Below are 22,768 nucleotides of genomic sequence, written 5' to 3'. Positions count from 1 at the left end.
GTAAATTGAACCAATTGATTAAATGGCAAAGGTAAGATAGATCTAGGAGCAATATGTATGCAATCCACCCAATTGAAATATGAAAATATGTCTAAGCCAAGAGATAAAAAGGAGGGTGAGAAACGAACCTTGAAAGATGTAAAGGAAAATGCTTTTCTGCTCCAAAAATTGTGGATTTGAAACTGTGACTGGGAATCCGATTGTGGATTTATGATTAGACTAGAAAACCAAGAAAACCCCGGTCAATTTGGCTGATGTCTACTGGTTGGCTTATGATATGACATACATGTTCCCATAGCACTAAAACAAAGTTGACCCATATTTTCCCTGTAGCCCTTGATTGATAGTTTTCGAACCCAAATTCGCAATGCTAATGACCCGTTGTTGTACACAAGAAAAATGGATTTTGTTTTGTTGGATGAGGGCTTGCCTTGGTCAAGCCCTAGATTGAGGAATTGACCTTGAAATTCAAATGTAAATAATGATAAGGGAAACACTAGCATGTAGTAGAAATCGAATAACAATGAGAAATACAATTACCTTTGTAGATATATTTGGATTAGTATGTGATAAAGTATGCAAATGTAATAGCCTTGACTTAAAGGAACCATAAGGAACCATAGGAGTCAAAACCTCACGAATCAAAATGTTTGTGATATGCCTTGATGAAGAATAGAAGAACTTGAATACATGAATTGAAGATCTCCTCCTTAGAAGTCAAACATGACTACCATCTTCAAGGAAGATTCGTGAAAATGCTTGTTTGAATTTTGCTAGTGCTTGATCATGTGCAGTTTTGAGAGCTTACCGATTGATGGTTGATGAAAATGAAATGCCCGAGCCTCCTTTTATACTAGTTTTTGGGATCGAAAACAAAGCATGTCGACCGATGAACATAATAAAACAATTTAAACACTTGAGACACTTTGGGCCCCAAGACCTGAATCCCTCTGGTTATAGGTTGACGTGGTTGACATTTCCTTGATTGTATTCCCAATAAAGGGGACCCTAAGGTCTAGGGGAAAGTGCTCAAAGATTTGGGAAATAATGAAAGTATCAAAAGATTTGATCAAAAAGGTGAAAAAATACTACCTAAAGGGCCATGCATAGAAATGAGAGATGACTGAGAAATTTGAGCAAGATTGGAATAGGAGAGAGAGACCAAAACCACACTAAGGAGGGCTAAAAGGTCTCAAAATGAAGTGCCTGAACATTTCCATCCATCCATGTACTTTCTTGGCAAGATGGATTGGAATCCTTTGTTGATGATTGCCATTCTAGTGTTTTTTCACATAGAACTTCCCTTGGCCATACTCTCAGATTTTTGGATTGAACTTTGATCTTTTAAAATCCTGAACCTTGAATGCCTTAAACTGGGTCACTTGAAACTTGGATAGCTTCAACACTACAACTGGAGTTGTGGAACTTGATCATTGACCTTGATCATGTGGGGCTGGAATTCTTCCCCTTGCAAAATGAAATAATCGACATAAGAGTCACATAAAAATTCTTTCATATTTTCCCTCTCTAAGATTTTCTCCGTCTTAAAAAAAATTCTTCTCTCTAGCATTCTCATGCCTCCTCTGATTTTTTAAACTCTTTGGAAATTCATTTCTCTAGAAAGAAATTTTTTGTCTCCAAAAACTCTCTCTCTCTCTCTCTCTCTCTCTCTCTCTCTCTAAAACTCCACACCTTCTTCATCTCATGCTTTAAATTCACTTTGTCATGCATTTTCTTTTATTTTCCAAGAATTCCTCGTTTGTTTCTTATCTTTATCAACATTTCTCAACCTTTGGGCGCAAACTTAAAGATGTTTAAAAAATTTGAGATGTGGAAAGAGAATTTTCATACACCAAATTCTATGTATTCCTTGCAATTTCTTTCATGTAGGAGGAATTCTCTAGCACAACCATTTTTTCTTCCGTGGACAAGAAGTTTTTCAACACTTGGCCATTTTTTATCTTTGAAGGAGAAATTCTCCAACACCATTTTTTCATAATTGAAGGAGAAATTTTTCAACACTTAAAGTTCATTTTACATCTTTGAAGGAAATTTTTTCAAGCAAAACCATTTTTTCTAATTGACTGCCTCTTTCATTCTTCTGGGTACAGAACTGGATACCCCTTTGTCTTTTTATTAGTCATAGCTCACTTGTGGCCAAGATAGACCTGCCAATAATAGATTTTCTAGAAATAGTAAGTTGTTCCAAGCTCAAAATGAGGTCAATCTGCAAGGCAGTGAAATTTATTGAAAATAGACTTAAATAAAGTCAATCCGCAAGGCAGTGAAATTTATTGAAAATAGACCTAGTAAAAATAGACAAGCTAAAAATAGTAAGATTTTCCAAAGTGAAAATAAAGCTAATCTGGGAGGCAATGGAACTCACTAAAAATAGGCATACTAAAAATAGAAATTTCCAAACATAGCAAGTATGCCAAGATGTTCAGAATTTCACTAATATTCTTTCTGAAAGATCAATTCTCATTCATACTAGACTTGGCCAATTTACCATTTCTTATTCGGAACACGGGGAAACTTAGGGGATTGCTCGAAACTGCCAAGAATGAATGCCAAAAAGACAGGGCCAACAGCTAAAGGGGCTACCCATTTACAATCAGACGATGTGTGAAAAGGTCACAGCAAAACCATTATGTATATTGGCATTTTGGTCTGCACACAAAGTAAACTGTGGCAAATTATCTCAGTAGGGATGCCTAAAACTCTGGTCCAAAACAGTTATGAAGTTGTGACCTTTCTTTATTACTAAATATTCTGGAAATAATAAGTTTGACAGACAAATATCATAAGGGGTTGGAAAAATAATTATGAAGTTGTGACCTTTCTTTATTACTAAATATTCTGGAAATAATAAGTTTGACAGACAAATATCATAAGGGGTTGGAAAAATAATTTTCATTATTGGACTGTATTTAGATTTCACTTCTTTATTGAAAACAAAGTTCATAGCTTGGTTCAGCATATAAATTCTAGTAATAATAATAAGAATCATGGCATCAAGAAGACTGTTTCTATTCACATGATTGTATGGTTTAGAAAACATTTCTTATCAGTTGATGCGATTGTTTAGCTATATGTTAATCTATCAAACAGTGTTCTACAAAGGAGTGGATGTGGTTATGCCATGAATTTTGTTGAGTGATTTGCTATTTTGTTTAATCTTTTAGTAAAAATGACTATCTTTCTCTTCAGCTTAAGCAGTTGGATTATACTGAATTTCTATTTGAATGTTGTTGGACAGAGCTCCTGGAGGTAAAGTTTATACAAGAGGGACAATATATTTGTCAAATGTTCGAATGGTGTTTGTCACAAATAAGCCCTTTGGGGCCTTTGTGGCATTTGACTTACCCCTGGTACTGTTATAAACTTCAATTATGAATTACTTATCATGCTAGTATGTTAGTTGTCTTTTTCTTTATTTTTTTATATGGTAGTTGATATCTACTCTCTTCTTTGTTTAACATTTTTTTCGTCCAGCTCTAGCAAGTTTTTTAATTTCAGAGCAGTATTGAAAATATGCTAGCAGTGGGGTTTATTATTCCTATTTGCCTTTTAATAATGTTGTACTTCAATTTTTTATTCTTTCTTTTGTGAATGCCTAACCACATAACTTTCTAGTGATTTCCATTTTAGAGTATTTCATGATGTAGTCTGCAGCCATAGTTTTTGGTTGATAGGTAAGATGATGCCAAGGCTTTAGCTTTCAACAAGAATTACACATCCTTCAGACTGAGGGTATGTACAGACCAGAAGTCTTTCTCGATTGCTATTTAATCAATTGTACAAAGACCTCTTTGCAACTCCTACAACCTCTCCATCTAATGTGGGAAAGCAAGTTTGGGCTGTGGGCCATGTAGCTCTTGCACCTGTCAAAATTATAAAACAAAATGCATTTATTTATCAGCTGAAAACACTACCTTAAAAACAACATTCTCCTTCATCACTTTTCTGCTGAAGATCCTGCTAATATCTATTTGGCTGCCTTGCTAGAAACTGTTAGCCAACTTGTTGGCCACTAGCTTCCTGGGCATTTCCCTTCCCAATGCAATTGCCAAGTGTCATCAGAAACTCCATTACAATGAAAGTATAATGCACATGCCTGCCTTTTAAGTTTTAACTTCAGCCCAAAAATTCCTTTTAACATGGTTTCCATAAAGAATCCTTATCAAAATGAAAAAACTACTTTGTAAGAAGCAACCAGATTACCATACTGATTAACATATCACTAGATAATATCTGGGGATATCCACTTGCATAAGTGTGTCAGCTCTCTTCATTCTATCATGCTTTGCAGTTCCCTCGAATTCTATGATTCAATGTAAACTGTTCCCAGTTTCAGTTCGACTAGACATCTTTAACTTCTTAGCTTGCTCGCCATTTTGGTTGACCAGGTAATTTGTTGTGGAATTGGAATTGTGGTAGATGCACTTGATGGAGTAATTTTCCATTCAATTGCAAATCACATCAGTCCTCTTTGTTAATTTCCAGTTTTTCTGTATTCTGAATTTTATTCCTTTTACACAAAGCATGGAATCACCTACTATGTCGATGGAGCTGATTTTCTTTTTTTTGCCCCTTTTTCAATCTCTCAATTAAGCTTCCATTTTGGCTCTGTTGTTGGAACTTTACAGGGAACTTCCTTTCATTCCCTTATGATTGCATAATGAGGATAGATTACGAAGCATAACAAGTTTGTTAACATATAGTGAAGATAATAGAAGACCATAGACATGAGATAATAGTTATTCCTATATCAAGCATGCATATCAAACATATATTTATGCATTCTCACGAATGAATGAGAATGCTACTGCCTGCAACAATTCTAATCTGATTGTTATTGCTGATATAATATTTGTTGACCTGCTCTTATGAGCACCAATGCTTATTAAATTACTTTCCTTCATTTGATAATTCGATTGTTGTTGAATGAGAGATATTTGGAAGAACTATTGACCGATTGAATGAATTCCTTTGATTTGACGATTCTAAGATTGGAGAGTTATGATTAAGCAATTGTTGATTAGATAATTGAAAAGTAACAATATAAGAATTGGTAGTTTGATATATTGATAGATGATGATCAAATGAATTGATGATCGTTGCTGAATTGAAGGTTTTATTGACCCCAAGATGAAGTGAAGATTATTATGGTTTCTGTGACTGTTTGCTTGATTTATTGAGGGATTAATAATTGCTGGACAAAATATTTGTTTGAGTGGATTCATGAGTGATGATTGATAAGTCAGCTTTGAATGTTTGGAATGAAATTTCCTTTGATGGTGAAAAGTTCACCACCTTTCATAAAATTGAGTCACCACTTTCCATTGTCACCTTTGAGTATAATATATCTTAGATGTCCTCAAATGAAACCTTCTCCCCTTTACACCTTCCAATGTGGGAAAGTGTCACACTTCTTCATCATATCTGTCCTTTGCAATGGTCACAACCTTTCACAATTACCACCTTTTGGAAGAGAACTATTGAGTGATTGAATGAATTTCTTTGATTTGATGATTCAAAGATTGGAGAGTTATGATTAAGCAATTGGTGATTAGATGATTGAAAAGTGACAATATAAGAATTGGTAGTTTGATATATTGATGGGTGATGATTGAATGAATTGATGCTTGTTGCTGAATTGAAGATTTTCCTAACCCCAAGATGAAGTGATGATTATTATGGTTTCCGTGACTGTTTGCTTGATCTATTGAGGGATTAATAATTGATGGACAAAATATTTGTTTGAGTAGATTCATGAGTGATGATTGATAAGTCATCTTTGAATGCTTGGAATGAAATTTCCTTTTGATGGTGAAAAGTTCACCACCTTTCATAAGAATTGAGTCACCGCTTTCCATCGTCACCTTTGAGTACAATATATGAGCTCCCGCAGATGTCTTCAAATGAAAGCTTCTCCCCTTTACATCTTCCAATGTGGGAAAGTGTCACACTTCTTCATCATATCTGTCATTTGCAATGGTCACAACCTTCCACAATTACCGCCTTTTGGAAGAGTCACAACCCTTTATCATTTCTGCTCCTTTTGAAAGAGTCACGACCTTTCATACTTGTCACTCTATGAAAGTGCTGGATCCCTTCGTAACTTTTGCCTTTTGAAGGATACACTTCATATTTACTTTCAGTTCTTTTTTTCCTTCCATTAATTCGTTTTGGATTCACAAATTCCATTTTCTCTTCCTCTCTCTCCCTCTTTTCCAATGATGGTCTCTTCTCCCTTTTGTATGTCATATTGAGTGAGTCACAACTTTTCATTTGAGTGGTCTTGTTGATGTAATTGTGCAAAATCTCTCCTACTTTTTCTTTGGGATATTGCAGTATTTTGTCCTTCCATTGTACTATGTTGCAGTCATCCCCACATTCTCTGTCATGATACTAGTATAGATCTCAAATTGCTAATTCCTTGTGTCACCTTTTCTCATTATTCTTGTCTCTATATTAACCATACAACTTTTGTAACTAGCCCTCTATTGCCATACATGCTTCATATGTTCCACAAAGTTTACTACTTTTGCGTTGCTCTTTTTCTATTTTCAATTAGTCTCCATGCCATTTGAATAGGAAAACTTGCTGTTGGAAGTAGATTATTGTGATGACCGACTTTTCTTTGATGGCAACCTGTTTGATATTTTGATTGGTATGATGCTCCTATATTTTTTACAACCCTAAAATCTCCTTTTGCACTGTCTCCTTAACATGTGTTGCGGTGTCTACTAAACTTGCGTCGCTATATATGCATGGAATCAATGCAAAGCAAATTTGAATGCTATTGCAAGCATTTCCTTTTCATTGGTTTGTATAATCAAATTGTGCTTTTTCCCCCACTTTGTTCTAGTGTAAGTATCAACTCTCCCATGGTATATAGTACTCCTATCAAATTGTCATTGCATGTAATGTCCCCAATAAATATGAAGTGATTTAATTAAATTAATTTATGAAGTGGCCCCTAATTTAAATAATTTCATACACACTACTTTAATTGATTATTTAAATTATGAAATAAAATAATTAAAAAAATAAAATAATTTTTTTTTAGTAATAGAGGCTTGTAACCCTTCGGTACACTTCCTATAACTCTTTATAAGATTGCAGTTGGCATTGTAGGAAGTCATCGTGGGTTTTATTTGTCTTATGTATTTGCAACTTTAGTTGGAATTCAGTTTGTATGTAATTTTGGAGGTGCATGATCCTCCCTATTTTGTAATTGCGATTTCGGTGGTTCACAATTACCCTAGTTTGTCTTTGGGAATGTCGTTTAAGATATATCACCTCGTACTTGAATGCCAAATTTGTGAAGTCTTCCTTGGTTAAATTTGTATTGTAGAACTTCATCAAAAATATATCTCAGATTTGGAAGTAAAATATGCAATTTGTAGCCATTCATTCTTGCATTAGTAATAATGTTCGGTATAGCAAGTATATCTATGTGTGATTTTGGAATTAGAGGAAGATTTGTCCATGCGATAACTGTGCACTCAGAGAGTCAAGCTACGTGCTCACTTGGCTATATGGTGGAGATAGAGTGAGTGGGTGGCGTGAGAAGTGTGGAGTGCAGGTGTCATGTGATGTGTGGAGTGTGTAGGTGGTGTGTGGTGTGTGTTCCATGACATGCAAGTTTGCATGATTTAGGAAGTGTATCATTGAGTATGGTAGGAGTGTCCATATCATTGAGATGTTCCATTCGGAACATTACAATGGCATCAAAGATAAGATAATGATATTTATGTCCAGCAAAAGACCAACAAGAGGTCTATGGGACTAGAAGATTACAATAATGAGGCTGACAACAGTAGGAACACACAAAGGTGTTCGAAAATAAATGAAACAACCAAAAAAAGAAAACAAAGAGACAAAGAGAAGGCCAAGAGTGACTAGGAGTCCTATCTAGGCGAAAAGAAATTAGTCGTTGAATGATAAGTTTGCCGATGTGTAGAGGCCTTGTTTTGTCTCTGGCCATCGCAGAGGAGTGTCGCGGAGGAGTGTCCTTGGTGCAAATAACTGGTACGGGATCTAACACATCTGGAATGTCCGGTAGATCTAGTGGAGCTTGAAGGCCTTTTCACACCATGAAAAGGAGATAATGGTGTGAAGAAGGCAGTAATGAGCTGAGTAGACGAGTGCCGATGTGGAAGCAGTGACTGGATCATGCTATTACGAAGTGTAGTGGCCTCTCGAGGATAAAGTGCAACACATCGCTAATCATAGTAGCTGAAAAAATCATAGAGAGAAGCACTCCCAGAACAGACAGAAAAATCTCCCTTTGATCTCATAATATATAGGGCAACAGAAAATGAAGTGAGTCAGTCTCCACCTCACCTAAAGTACAAAGCTTATAGATCCGCTCTCCACTATCAATATGATGGTTAGTCTGAAATCGAAGACGGTGAGAATCAACTCTGAAAGATCCCAAGGAGATATGCAGGGCATGAGACCACCGCTGGGAAAGGTAGCTAGGATGAACAATAATCCCATCAAAAATCTCCAAAAAGTGCTCCACATAGAAGGACATTTGCGGGTGTAACTCACCAGAAGGGTTAACCCAGGTAGTGGCAATGTACTATCTATAAATTCCAAGTCTGACATGCCCATTCAACTCTTGTCGAGAGGAGAGAAGATGAGCCGAGGCACCCAATGAGAACTGACAAGGGGGGAGGCGATCCCAATCGAACCTAACAAAGAAAAGGCCTGTGCATACCAACAGTGTGCGTGAGAACCAGACTCTACACTCGTAGTAGAAACAAACGAGCAATAAGCCAAATAGGAGTACCGATCACGATCGCTAGCACAATCCACAAAACCACGTAGGTGATGGAGGAACCAAATCAAATAAAAAATGGCCGCGAGACTAAAAGGATGAGCCCCGAACTCAGCAAGAATGACACTATGAGGAGTGAACCTGTGACATCTAATGATGCGCCTCAAAAACAAAGTCTGAACCTGCTCGATCGAAGCCCAATTAGAACCAAGAAGAGATGGGGCCCCAAACCACAGACCCATAAAGAATAGTTGGCTGCAGAAGAGAGTCCAAGGATAACTTGGATGGAAGTATCCTGGAAGTGATGTTTGAAACACTGTTTCTCAAGCAAAGCAAGAGAACCATACCCTTATTAACTCTGGGCTAAATAGTTGGTCTCATACTGAATCATGGTCCGAAAAACTTAACCCCCAGATATGTATAGGATGAAGTGATCTCAATCTCCTGACCTTGAAAAAAGAAGTGAAGATGAGAAGTCTTTAAACAATTGAAGATCATGACTCAAGTCTTACCCAAGTTAACCACAAGCTGTCGCTGATTACAAAGGAAGCCAAGCCATCAAGAAGTCTCTTTAACTTGTCTGGAGAGGAAGCAAGGGGAACCACATCATCCGCAAAAAGGATGGAGATCAGAACCTGGTGAAGATAGCAGCCGTCCCTAGGGAGCAAGGACTTCAGGAGGAAGTCCTCAAGCTCATCAATATATAACCCAAACAAAGTAGGGGAGAGAGGACATCCCTGCTTAACTCTAATGGTGCTATGGATCGGATCTGAGAAGCCCTCAGGAGTCCTGAATCTGCCAACCATAGTCTCATATATTCTCATAATAGCGGTACGTAACATCTCAGAAATACCAATCTCCCTAAGCCTCTCAAACAGAGCCATCCTAGGGACAAAATCAAAAGCTTTGCGGAAATCAACAAAGCAACAGTAGACCTTCTCCGATCTGTGTCTAGCCTCCTCAATAATAGCCCGTAGAGTGAAGATGTGATCCATAGTTTGATAGTCTGCCCAAAAACCTGCCTGCCTTCTAGCCCTACAACCTTTCTTGTCCAACTCAGCAGATAGCATAGCATTAAGGGTTCTCGCATACAGTTTGGCAAACGTGTGCCCAATCATGATGGTTCTATAGTTCCTTGGATCGGAGGTAGGGCTGGTCTTATGAATAGGATAAATCAGATGCCTGGACCAAGGAGTTGGAAACCCAGTGTGAATCACTCTATTAAAAAGAATAGAGAGATAGGGGCCCAGAACCAAGGCACCGGACTTGAAAAACTCAGCCTGGAATCCCTCCTCATCAGCAACTCTACTACACTTCATTGAGAACCGAGGCACCGAACTTGAAAAGCTCACCCTAGAATCCCTCCTCATCAGCAGCTCTACTACACTTCATGGATTTGATGGCCTCAAAAATGTGGGAAGGGGTGAACAAGCGGTTGAAAGGAGGCGAAATGGGGTGGATAGAAGGCTGCCCTAGAATGTTAGAAAGAGCCGTGGTGTGCAAAGTAAGGGAGCGAAAGTCAAGGGTGGAGGGTGGAGGAGAACTGCAGGGGAAAAGAGTGCGCTAGAAAAATTGGGGATTGCAGATCAGCATGGAGAAAAGGGATTTGCACTTGGAAGTGACAAGGGAACGTTTCTTACTATGAAGAAAACGAAGATAAGATGAGCGAAGGTGGACAAAGTCAGTGGAGCGAGCCTCAAAAGTAGAACGAATATAACGATGGAAGGATTTGTAGTCCGGATCGAACCACTGGTTCATAGGACAAGACTTACGACATTTGCTGCGAAGGGCCAAAGGAGGACGATGAGGAATGGAAATGATTGTAGATTTTTGGATAGCCGTCGCAAGCAAGTCAAACATGGAGGCAGCCTCGCACAAGTCAGAGAAGCACGAAGGGTTGAGGAGTCTCGAAAGATGAGCAAAAAAGAGCTCACAATCACCATCGAGAAAATGGAAGCAAATCCATTTTGTCAATATTACCAAGTGATGTAATGTGAAATGCCCATATGACAACCATGTTGAGGGAGTTAATAAAAAGTCAACGACTACCCAACAAGAGATTCACAGTGCTGCAACACAAGACCTTAAAGTTGGAGTAATAAGAAACACAAATACCCACTTTAGTTGAGTCACTGAAGCAATTCAAGAAGGATTAGGTTGATGGTGCATAATAGGTGGACATATCTCTCAAAGACTACATAGATCTAAGGATGAGGTATCCATCCTCTCAAGGTAATAGAACCTACAAGAATAATCTTAGATGAGAAATTGATAGTGAGGTTCTTAACACCATGAACCCTATGAAGGATGAAGTTGTGCCTACAACTCATTGCAGCCATGGGAGAATATGGACAAGCAAGAATCAACAATTTTCCCTTCAAATGTAGTACATCCAAATCTCCAAGGCAAAAAATGTGAAGGAGATGCTTGCACAAATTTTGTTGAACCAACACTTGTTAATCAACTTAATGGAAATACAGGCTCTATTAGTGATCTTTGAAAGGAGTAGGCTCTACTAGTGGTTGATCAACCTCATGGAGATGCAAACTCTACCAATGATCTCTCGCAGGAATGATCTTTCTAGTTGGTTGAATATGGAGTTTACCATTTGGTTGGGCGTTTCTAATGGGAAGAATAAGTTGCTTCTAAGCTTTGATATTCCAGACTATCATTTTTTGAAAGTGATTGATTAGTATGATAACATGAAAGCTTAGTATCGAATCATTGATGTGTTTGAAGATTGGCTTTACTAGGATCTTGATGACTTTGAGCATGACAATGTTGATATCAGAGTGGAGCAATGGAAGTTTGATGGAGATTTACTATTTTCGCCTTCATCTAGGTGCGTGGACATGGTCATGATGTGGCATTAAGCTTTCATCAGTTATGGCTACCAACACTTGCACTTGCTTTGGGATCTTGGAGCTTCACAGTCAACAAATGGTTTGATGACAAATTGCTTGAGGGAAAGCAACCCTTGGACAACAAGGACTGTGATGTCCCCAATAAATGGGAAGTGATTTAATTAAATTAATTTATTAAGTGGCCCCAAATTTAAATAATTTAAAATTTCATACGGACTACTTGTTGATGTGAGTTTTGTTCCACTATAACATGTAAAATCAAATACCTAATGTTTCGAGATGAAACATCAACTACACAATCCTCTCTTGATATAAGGTCATATTCTAAGACTCGAACGTAAGGTCATGAAATGACTTCAAGGTTCCTTCTATTGTGGTTACTCGCTTGGTGAACTAATGTGATTTGTTGGTAATCACTTAGGGGATGTATGCTATTCATTCAATGGATATTAACTGCTTGCATTTCTAAAAAAATAGCGTCATAATGTGCAATGAAAATATAGTCTTGATCTTCAAACCTTTTCATTTCAACTCGAACTTTAATTGGCTAACTTGTACCCCTAACTGTGAATGCGAGGAATCATGGATAACTTGGACTTTGCTAGATGCAGCTTAATCAACGACTCCACCCACCTAGTGCAAGCTTCTGAGGAAAACTCAAATAGTTTTTACATTAGTATCTCCTCTTCAATCTTATCAAATGGATGCAAACAAAATATTAAATATCAATTGAAGTGATAGTGCATTCAATCATCAGCTTGTCGCACAAGGCACTCTTACCTTAGACAAGAGGATATTGGCCTGGATTAGTTTGGGGCAAGCAAGTAAACATCAACAAAAACTTTAATTCCACTTTAACTACTTCAACATGAAAAGAAATCTAATCTAAATGAAAGTCTGAGGAAACCATGCAACTCTTCAAAGGAAACCATGAAAATCAACAGTGAACTACCCATTACTTTGAAAGTATCATAGCAACAATTTTGATCAAGTCTCTTCTTTAGCTAACCTATTGTAATCTAGCTAGCTAACTTCTCTCTAATTTCCTAATTTCTTGAATCTAACCCCATACGAATGAGAAGATCTTGGCCTTATATAGATGTTCAAATACAATGAAGGGCCAAGATCAATTGAAGATCAAGGAAACCCTAATCAAGGTTGCTGAGTTCACAACCAAATACACGAAGGCACCAATTTATGGGCCGATGAGAAAATTACAATGATTGGAGGAGACAACCAGCAACTACCTCATTATCTTTGTCTTGTAGATTTAATTAATCTCCTCCTTTGGATCTTGGCTTGAAAAAATGTTTTTTTAAACTACAAATATTTCTTGCTTGATTGTAAAAAAGTAACTTTGATTAACTCTTCCAAGGTTGTCAACTTCTTGAGGATGATCACAATGTCTCTTGATTTCAAATTGTTTCATCTTTTGAGTCTTCTTCATACCTTGGAAATTCTCTTCATGGCTTGACTTGGATTTGCAAACTTAAACCTTCTAATCCTAATTTATGAACTTGAATTTGCATTCGTAAACTTGATTGAACTTCTCAAAATCCCCATTTGATTAGAATTGTCCTTTTGATCTCAATCTAAATCTGAACTTCGGTGTAATTGATGCTGGATCTTCCCTCTCACTTGTAACCTTCAAGCATAAGCCAACCCTCTATAGAATCCAATTGGATTCCTACCTTGCAAAACAAGAAAAGAGGCACAAAGTTCAAAAAGATGACATGAAAGGAGTTACAACATATTATATTTAGATCTAAATACAATATAAGTCTAAGCATAAGCTAACCCTCTATAGCATCCAATCAAATTCCTACCTTGCAAAACAAGAAAAGAGGCACAAAGTTCACAAAGATGACATGAACAGAGTTTCTTCACGTCCCACCTCAGGCAGTTCCTCTCTCTGGTGCTGTTTACTGATACTTGTGTTTCTACCATGTTTGGCCATATTTCTACTACAATCCATGAGTGTGCCGTCCTCTTCTTCCCCCATTACACCTTTTCCCCCTCCTACCGCCCCGCACACTATAGATCCTGTCCCACGAACGTTTGGTTCGACGATGATTGTAAATCCCTCCACTACTTGGTTTGCATCGCTTTCTCTATCTAGGCTCCCTCATTCCCCCTGTTGAAGATCTCCTATCGCTGCCTTTGTCATAAGAAGTGTTTGTTTTACCTTTCCTAGTGTAGATCCCTCGACGCCTCCCTCCTACAATCCCCAAGCTTTTTTGGCATACTCTTTTCCTTTGGTACCTTCTACCCCCTCCACCTTAGTCCTTGATGCATTGGTCTTGCACACCTCCACCCTCCTTGACATCCTCGACCCATCAACCACCCACTTCACACCTCCCTCTCATTGTCATCTCTTCACCTTCACCGACATTTATGAGGCTATTAGATCCATGAGCAATAGTAGAAGGACTGATGTGGAAGTGTTTTAGGCGGAACTCTTCAAGTTGGGCATCTTGATCTTGGGTTCTTTCTTCATTATGCTCTTTATTAGAGTGGTTTATATGGGTTTTCAACTTGGTCACGACACATCATCCACCTGATTCACAAAACTGGCCAGACTTTTGATTCAAGTAGCCACAGGACAATTATGATCAGGCACACCTTTGCAAAGCTATATGCTATTGTCCTGCACACCATTCTTTACATAGAGCTTGATAGATGACATTGTCATGTGAGGGGTTGGGCGGGTCTGTGGACAAACTTTCAAACTATGGACCGCATTCTGACACTTTGTGCTATCTTTGAGGAGGCTCGACATTGTTCGACGAAGGTTTATTCTTCTTAGTGGATTTCTGCAAAGCTTTTGACTTCGTTCCTCGTTCGCCCTTGTTTTAGAGACTAAGAGATATTGAGTTCTTAAGATCATTGTGACTACCATTTTGAGACCCTACAAGTGTGTTGTGGGTCGGATTGGGACTCCCTAGGCTTTTCTCGACCCCATCCATAGTACCACTAGGTTGAAGCAGGGCTGCTTGCTCTCCCCTATTTTATTTGACATATATAAACGAGCTTGAGACTGTGCTCCGAGACTCTTCACTCCCTTGCGATGGTTGTTACCTTTACTAGGTTATGATCCCCATCCTTCTTTTTGTTGATGATGTGGTTCTCCTAGCTTCCTCCCCTGAGGGACTTGATTGTCTCCTAGACGACTTGGCTTCCTTTGGTGATTTGAGATAGCTCACGATTAACCTGGGTAAAAATCGGGTTATGATATTCAATTGATTGGAGACATCCCACTTGCACTTCTTCCAGGGGGCGGAGATCGAGATCTCATCTACTTACACATATTTGGACATCAAATTCTCTAGACCCCATTTTAGTATGACTTGCTATGCAGTTGCAGATGAACAAGGGACTCAGTTCCTTTTCTTTGCTTCAGAGAGAATGCTCTCAACATCACTTCCACGACACCTCGTTGAAGATGTCTTTTATTTACTCTTTGATTAGGCTGACGATCCTCTATGGTTTTGTGGTTTGGAAGCCCTCCTTCCTCGCCTCTAATTGGGCTTCAGTTGAGTGGATTCAAACACTTATCCTTCAATGCATTATCAGATGCCACCAATCTACACCTACTAGTATCATTTTGATCGAGTTTGGGGCTCATCCCTTTAAACTTAGGACCATCTTTGACTTTACTTGGTTTCTTCTTCAACTTCGGGGGTTTGTTGACTCTACTGATGGCTGGACATATACTCCTGCTTGGCTTACCGCTCCTCGAAAGCACTTGCTACAACCGACTCAACTGTTTTGGTTGTTGTTGGTTTATTGAGGCGTCTACTCTCCTTAGTTCGGTGGGCATTGATATCGACCATCTACCTCCCTTCTAGTACTCACTGGATGCCCCCGCTCATCTCCTCCCCACCCAATTAGAGTTGAACGAGTATGTTAGGATGGATATTTAATGGAGATATATTCACACAACTTGGATCGACTCCTTCGGGGGGCTCCATCGTAGGGTGGCCTTTTATGCTGAGCACTACATTGATACTCAAGATGGGATCATTATTCACCCTTATGTTATGCGGTGCTGAACGCATGCCCTTTGTTTGCCTTGTGCTCCTTCAGAGTGGGCTTTCATTGGCTCTGCATTTTAGACTGACCATTAGATCAACATAGAGGATTAGATTTGCCAGCTCTATGACATGGGGGTTGTTGAGATTGAGCGACATTTCCTATTCTACATTTTTTGCAGTTTATGACGTCCGTGGGAGATTCCATTGTCTGTTTAGAGATTGTCGGTCCCTTGCTTCCTTTTTTCAGATATATTGATCAAAAGTATTTGGCGCTCTACCTCCGCAAGGCCACATGTCTTTGTGACCATACCTTACAACTTTAGTGTCCTTCGATACTTGGATCCATTCAGCTCATTACCTCCTTTTTCATGCCGGTCACCTCTGCTAGAGGCACCAAGCGTTGCGGGACCCCTCTACTTTAGTTCATACCAAGATTGTGAGTTCTCGCAGAGACTACACACCTTGATCGCAACCCTCCTTAATGAGTTGTCCTTGGAGATGGTCCCAAATCACCCTCTTTGACCCTGGCATGTACCCTTCTGTGCAAGGTTACTTCACTATGTCTGAGAGATCCTAGTTGCTGGTCTCGGCTTCCCTCGGCCAACGGTCTCTTGAGGGTGTTGTTTGTTGTTGTTCTTACTTTCAGTTTCTTGGTTGTTTTCTTTCTCGTGGACACCATTTGGTGTTCCTTTTGTTTGCTTGTTTCTTGGTTGTAACTTTCAGTTCCTTCTTTGGTGGTCTCTAGCTGGACGTAATAAATTAACTTATCTTTGTAAAATGTTAATCATCTTGGCATAAGAATGTGATTTTGCATTATGAACTGGAGATGAAATAGTATCATTCTAAAATCTGGAAAAGAATAGTGAAGTTCGATACATCACACCCCAGATTTTACTCCTCTCTTCCTTTATTATCTCTAAATCCTTGAGAGAGATTTGCCTTAGGAAAAAAACTCAGAATTTTGTCTTCTTCCTTGTTGAAATTACTACATGCAATCACTGCCTTGCATGAAGGTAGAATTCACTGTTCAAAACAGAGCACATAGTTGGCCCTCATGATGTTGACAAAGTCTCCGCCTTATTAGAGATCAAAATCACTGCCAATATCTGGGTAATCCTTCTCTAAATCCTTGAGAGAGATTTGCCTTAGGAAAAAAAAACTCAGAATTTTGTCTTCTTCCGTGTTGAAATTACTCCATGCAATCACCGCCTTGCATGAAGGAAGAATTCACTGTCCAAAATAGAGCAGAAAGTTGGCCCTCTTGATGTTGACAAAGTCTGCCATTTTAGAGATCAAAATCACTGCCAATATCTTGGTAATCTTCTGCCTAACAGAGGGATTTTCTGCCTTGTAGAGCAGACAATAAGAGGTCTGAATTGATGTTGAAATGATTTGTAAGGCCTTTGTTATATGGGTGATTGCTGGGGCCAAAAGGCATGTCTCCCTAGAGGGCCGACCTGGGCCATCTATATGACAAAAATTAAATGCTTTGGGGCCCCTCCTTGCTGGCCAACCTGGCCCATGTTCAATCATTGGGCGGGAATGCGCAGAGTTTGGGTAAGAACACCTAGGAGAAGGCGGATTCCATCATCTCTTGGCTAATGCTCTAGTTGCGAAGAGAAAACATGCCCCCAAGATGCCCAACTTGGCGACTATCAACTTATCATGTGCCCCCACCTTCACAAAGAATGATCTATAGAGTAAAAATAGGTATGGTTAAGTGGGGTGGAAATCGGACAAGTTTGGGTATTGATACCCAAGATGAGTTGGATTCCACTCCTGCTTGGGTAATGCCTCCAACATGAACTTTCCCAATCCATTCAATAAGATTTTGGCTCCAAAACTTCACCCATTTCCCTCTTGTTTTCCTAGTCATAAACTCCAAGCCTAGACCTAGGGTGGGAATTTTATGTATTTTGGGTAAAATTACCCAAGACCGGGTGGATTTCACTCTCCTTCGGGTAAAATTACTTAAGATGGGATGGATTCCACCCGTACTTGGGTATTCTCAGTCATCTCACCAAAATACTAAATGTAAAACTTTTAGATCTGCCCTTTCTTAACACTATAGATTAGACTCATGGTTCCAAATCTTTCACTCCTTATCCCATTTAATGCACATCTCAAATCATGTGAAAGTTATTGGTTTGGGGGGGGGGGCGGGGGGGAATTTGATGACTTTGGTTAAAACTACCCAAGACAGGGGTGAACTCCACTCCTACTTGGGTTTTCTCAGTTAAGAGCACAATCATTCTTACCAAAATCCCTAGACCACTTAGCTATTCCCTCTTTGAATTTGGCCAAACCATGAACAAAATTTATGGCACCAAAAGATATATTAAAATGAAAGGGAAGGAAAGTTTTTGAGTTTTGGCTAAATTTACCCAAGGCGGGATTCCACCCTTACTTGGGTATTTTCAGTTATCTTGCAGAGATTTCAAAGTGCCAGACTCTCAGATCTGCCCCTTTTCCCACATTATTTCGCTCCAAATTTGCAAGTTGAAGACCGAGTTATGCATTGAGGCATATTTAAAGGGCAGTAGAATTTTCATGATGGTGGGTTTTAATAACCAAGATAGGGTGGATTTTAATAACCAAGATAGGGTGGATTTTCCCCCTACTTGGGTAATTTCAGTCAGAACTGAAATTTCAAGAAGTGCACCATCAAAATCTGCCCATCCTGTGCTATTTCATTCAAATTCCAGAGTTCTTTGTCATGCTATGCCTTGAAGGCTTGATAGGAGGGGGCGGAAATTAGGTGAAGTTGGTAATTATTTCCCAAAAGAGGGGTGGAATCAGTCCTAGATTGGGAAATTTTGCTTGCAAGTTTCAGAATTGAACACTTAATCAATTTTAGCTCAGGAGGTGAGAGGATTTATATGGATAGAAGTTACATTTGTATAAATACTGTTAGGATGTTTGGGATAGGTTTTAGCTTCATAGGAGTTAAGATGCAAATTCTATATTTTGGGATTTTAAAAGAAATTCCAGACAGCCAAATTTCAGGATTCAATACACCTTCAACATTCTAACCTCCCATAACCTATCCTGGCTTTCTGAGGTCAAACTGAAGTTGGAAAAAGATTTTCTAATGGTTTCAACTCATTTCATCCCAAATCCTTTGGTTTCAACTCCATATTCCTGACAGAAATAGCTCAACACTCGTTCACACCCCAGACATAAGTTTCCAACAGAGAAAATTTGCTTAAACTCACTATTAAACATGGTAGCTTCGGTCAGATATAAGGATGATAGTTTGTATTGATTATATACATATGTGCATGTATGTATGTATGTCAGTTCGCTATGTGAACTGACATAAATACACAGTTCTTGTGCTCAATAAGAATAAACATTTTAAATACTTCGGAGATAAAACTATATAAAACTATATAAAACTATCATTCTTGTATTTAATCGAAACTCTATGCATCATGTCAGATTAAGCATACTGAAATCTGTATCAGCAGATTCTAATATTATTTCTCTTCTTTTGGCATAGATCGAGCAATGATCTTATGTATTCATAGAACCGATCACGTAATGATCGAGTATACTAATGTTGAACCATAATATGGGTCAGGCAAATGATGTATAAACTTATATGCAGAATGGAGATTTGCAAGATTAAATTTGGTTAACTGTCCCGATCAGGGTTATGTTAAGTGTTTTGTTTATTTGTGAAGAGCCATGTCATGAGCGTACATGGCTCCATATTGTGGAGACATGTCCTCTCATGACATGTCTCTTGAAAACAATGCTTATACCCATGCTGAAAGACCAAGAGAGACATCGAAAATTGACAAATGCTCTCTCATTTGGAGTTTGGCAATTGCAGACTTGAAGACCAATTAAATTCTCAGATTTAGATTTGTATTCCATGGTAACCGATATACAGATTCCTCCAAGAATAAATTCTGATCATAACCTGCAATTAGTAAGAAGAGATTAGCACATTGAAATCTACAAATCACAAGACATCTATCAGTCTGATAATAAGTTTAATTACATTTACACTCACTCCCTCGACTTGGAGACTTGAAAATGTTGCCAACTAGAACCACCTAAGACCACTATTCCTTTGGGGTGATGGTATGAAAACCTTACAACACTTATTTAATTAATTAATTAAATTGTAAAATAAGGTAAAATAATAAAAGTAATTACTATGTTAGTCTGCTTGTAATCCTCCTGGAAACTTCTTGGAGTTCTTAATAAGGCTGTGGTTGGCATTGTAGGAAATCATCGTGGATTTTATTTATCTTGTCTAATTTCAATCTCGGTTGGAATTCAGTTTGTGTGCAGCGTCGGAGGCGCAATACCCTCCCTTTTCTGTAATCACGGTTTTGCTGGTTCACAACCACTCTAGTTTGTTATTGGAAATATCATGTCAGATATTTCACCTTGTACTTGAATGCCAAATATGTGAAGTCTCCCTTGAGCTTGGTAAGAAATATATCTGAGATCTAGAAGTACAATATTTGGATTGCAACCATTTATTCTTGCATCAGTAATATTGTTTGGTATAGGAAGTCTATCTTTGTGCAATTCTGGAATTAGAGAAATATTTGTTTGTGCAGTTACTATGCACTTTGAGAGTTGAGCTATGTGTTCACTTGGCTGTACACTGGAGGTTGAGCGTGCGGGTGGCGTGCAGAGTATGTGCATTGTATGGAGTGTGTGCGGGTGGTGTGCAGTGTGGGGAATGCAGAGTATGTGCATTGTATGAAGTGCCCGCGGGTGGCATGCAGCGTGCAGATGGCATGTTGTGCAGAGTGCGTGCAAGTGGCATGTTGTGTGCGGAGTGCGTGCAAGTGGCATGTTGTGTGCGGTGTGCATTGTATGATGTGCAACTGTGTGTGGTATGGGAAGTGTCCGTGGTGGTGTGGGGAGTGCATGTGGTGGCGTGCAAAGTATGTGCATTGTATGGAGTGTGTGTGGGTGGCGTGCAGAGTGCATGCAGTGTGTGGAGCATGGGTGGTGTGCAGCGTGCGGATGGCATGTTGTGTGGAGTGCATGCATGTGCGGTGTGCATTATATGATGTGCAACTGTGCGTGGTATGGGAAGTGTCTGTGTTATGGTGGAAGTGCTGACTGGTGTGTAGAAGTATGTCATCAGGTATAGTGGAAGTGTCCATACCATTGAGCTATACCATTCTGTGCATTACATGGCCTCCCAAATAGAAAGTACTTGCATCCATTGACATTTTATCGCACGAAATGTCATGCCCCATTTTTAATTAATTTAATTTCATGGACACAATGCTCTTTCCAACATTTTCCATCGACTAAGGTGGGATTTAATAAAATAATATTGATATATACGTCTTGGGCCAATGGGAATTTATACTTTTTAAAGAATATTCATGGGGGTTGGATTAAATATTAATTATATTTTCTTAGTAGAAACCCAAAATGGGGAATGGGGTTTCTTGTGAAGTCATTTTTAACCTCTAGGTTCAGGTGTCAGTCAATCATTTGTTATAGTTTTTGAATTATATGATTGTTTGCATGAGGCACTATTGTCTGATTTTGGTGAAGGCATTTGGTAATGGTCAAAGCGGTGAGCTTCTTTGAATGGGAAAATTACAAAAGTAATGTTATTTTAAATATTTTTACTAGAGAGGGGCATTTGAATATGGCTCTCTATTTATTTGCATGCAAATTCACATTTTAGTATGTTTTGGCATTTGCCATTTATTCTTACCAACTTATTATTTTATAAACACACTGTTTTATAATATCCTTTTGTGGACAAAAACCTGTTGACAATTGTGGCTTGTTGATGAAAAACCATTGACAGTTGTTGGCTTGTAGATGAAAACCAATGGGTTATAGAAGTCAAAGGACAAGAACCCTTTGATTCTGCAGGATATTCCCATACAGGGAGTGCAACGATTCATAGGTTATTGCACATCAGCTAGTTTCAGTGTGATATTGTGTAGGTGTGGTTTGCAGTTTGGTTTCCAGATTTTCTGTATTTGTTTTTGCTGTTGTCTGGTGTGTATTTTTTTGGCATATGTATGCTTTAAACCATTCCATCCAGCTGTAGCTTTTACATTTCACGCGGGCATAGTTTGGTAGTGATTCAGTCAAGACTAAATGAAATTTGCAACAATTCTTTTAGTAGTATTGTTGCTGTTGTTTTTTGTTATGTATGAGCTGTTGCAGATGTTGTAATGACTGTCATAAAAATTCTATTTGTTGCAAAAATCAGAAAAATATCATTATAAAAAGTTTGCAAGCATATAATTTCATTTGGTGCAGTGTCAATGTTGACTAGTTTGCTAGTTTGTATTGATTTTATGTAGAGTTTGCAGTTTATATTTCAATTTATATTTTAATTTATATTTTGTTGCTGCTGCTAGTGTTGAATGGTAGTATGAGATATCTTTTGATGAATAACTTGATTATATTTTTATAAAATCATATTTAGTTTCTGGTGCATTTTGGTGTAAATGTGTCAAAGACTAGTTACCATTGTGTGTGGAGATTTGTCGTTAATTATGTTAGGTTGTTTTATCATTTTCAGATCACATTTTAATGGTTAAAACTTAGTAGGGATATTACAGAAAGCTTTATCATAATTTGATACTTTGCTGTTTAAGAAAGGATAGTGCCTCTTTGAACCGAACTGCAGTGATACCTTTTCTCTTAGTTACCCAGTTCTCCCCCCAACACTTCGAACCAGGCAAATTTCAAACCAGTCCTTGGTTCTAGTCCCGGTTCCACTTGGGTTCGAACTCAGGCTGTCTGAGGCAAATCGAGTACAAACCAAGTACAGTTCCACTGAGAAACATTCTATAATTTAGTGCAGAAAATGATTATTACAGATTTTGAATAAAGATCTATAACATAATATGATACTTTGCTGTTTAAGAAAGGATAGTGCCTCTTTGAACTGAACTGCAGTGATACCTTTTCTCTTAGTTACCCAGTTCTCCCCCCAACCCTTCAAAGTAGGCAAATTTCAAACCAGTCCTTGGTTCTGGTCCCGGTTCCACTTGGGTTTGAACTCAGGCTGTCCGAGGCAAACAGAGTGCAAACCAAGTACAGTTCCACTGAGAAACATTCTA

The 22,768-nt window shown here is 38.5% G+C and overlaps 1 protein-coding gene across 1 annotated transcript in view; it reads left to right on the top strand.

Annotated features, from left to right (window-relative positions):
- The window catches only part of LOC149540395 (classical AGP protein), a 66,739-nt gene that overhangs the window by 24,932 nt on the left and 19,039 nt on the right, over positions 1–22,768 (top strand). Inside the window, exon 2 of the mRNA XM_089801501.1 lies at positions 3,260–3,371. Within this exon, the coding sequence (XP_089657627.1) occupies positions 3,260–3,371 (112 nt within the window). The remainder of the gene's footprint in view (positions 1–3,259; positions 3,372–22,768) is intronic.

The sequence above is a fragment of the Cupressus sempervirens genome, chromosome 9 (assembly GCF_028749045.1).
Source record: "Cupressus sempervirens isolate cs-2001-9-10 chromosome 9, ASM2874904v1, whole genome shotgun sequence".
Classification (NCBI taxonomy): domain Eukaryota; kingdom Viridiplantae; phylum Streptophyta; class Pinopsida; order Cupressales; family Cupressaceae; genus Cupressus; species Cupressus sempervirens.
This window is presented reverse-complemented; position numbering and strand designations above follow the sequence as displayed.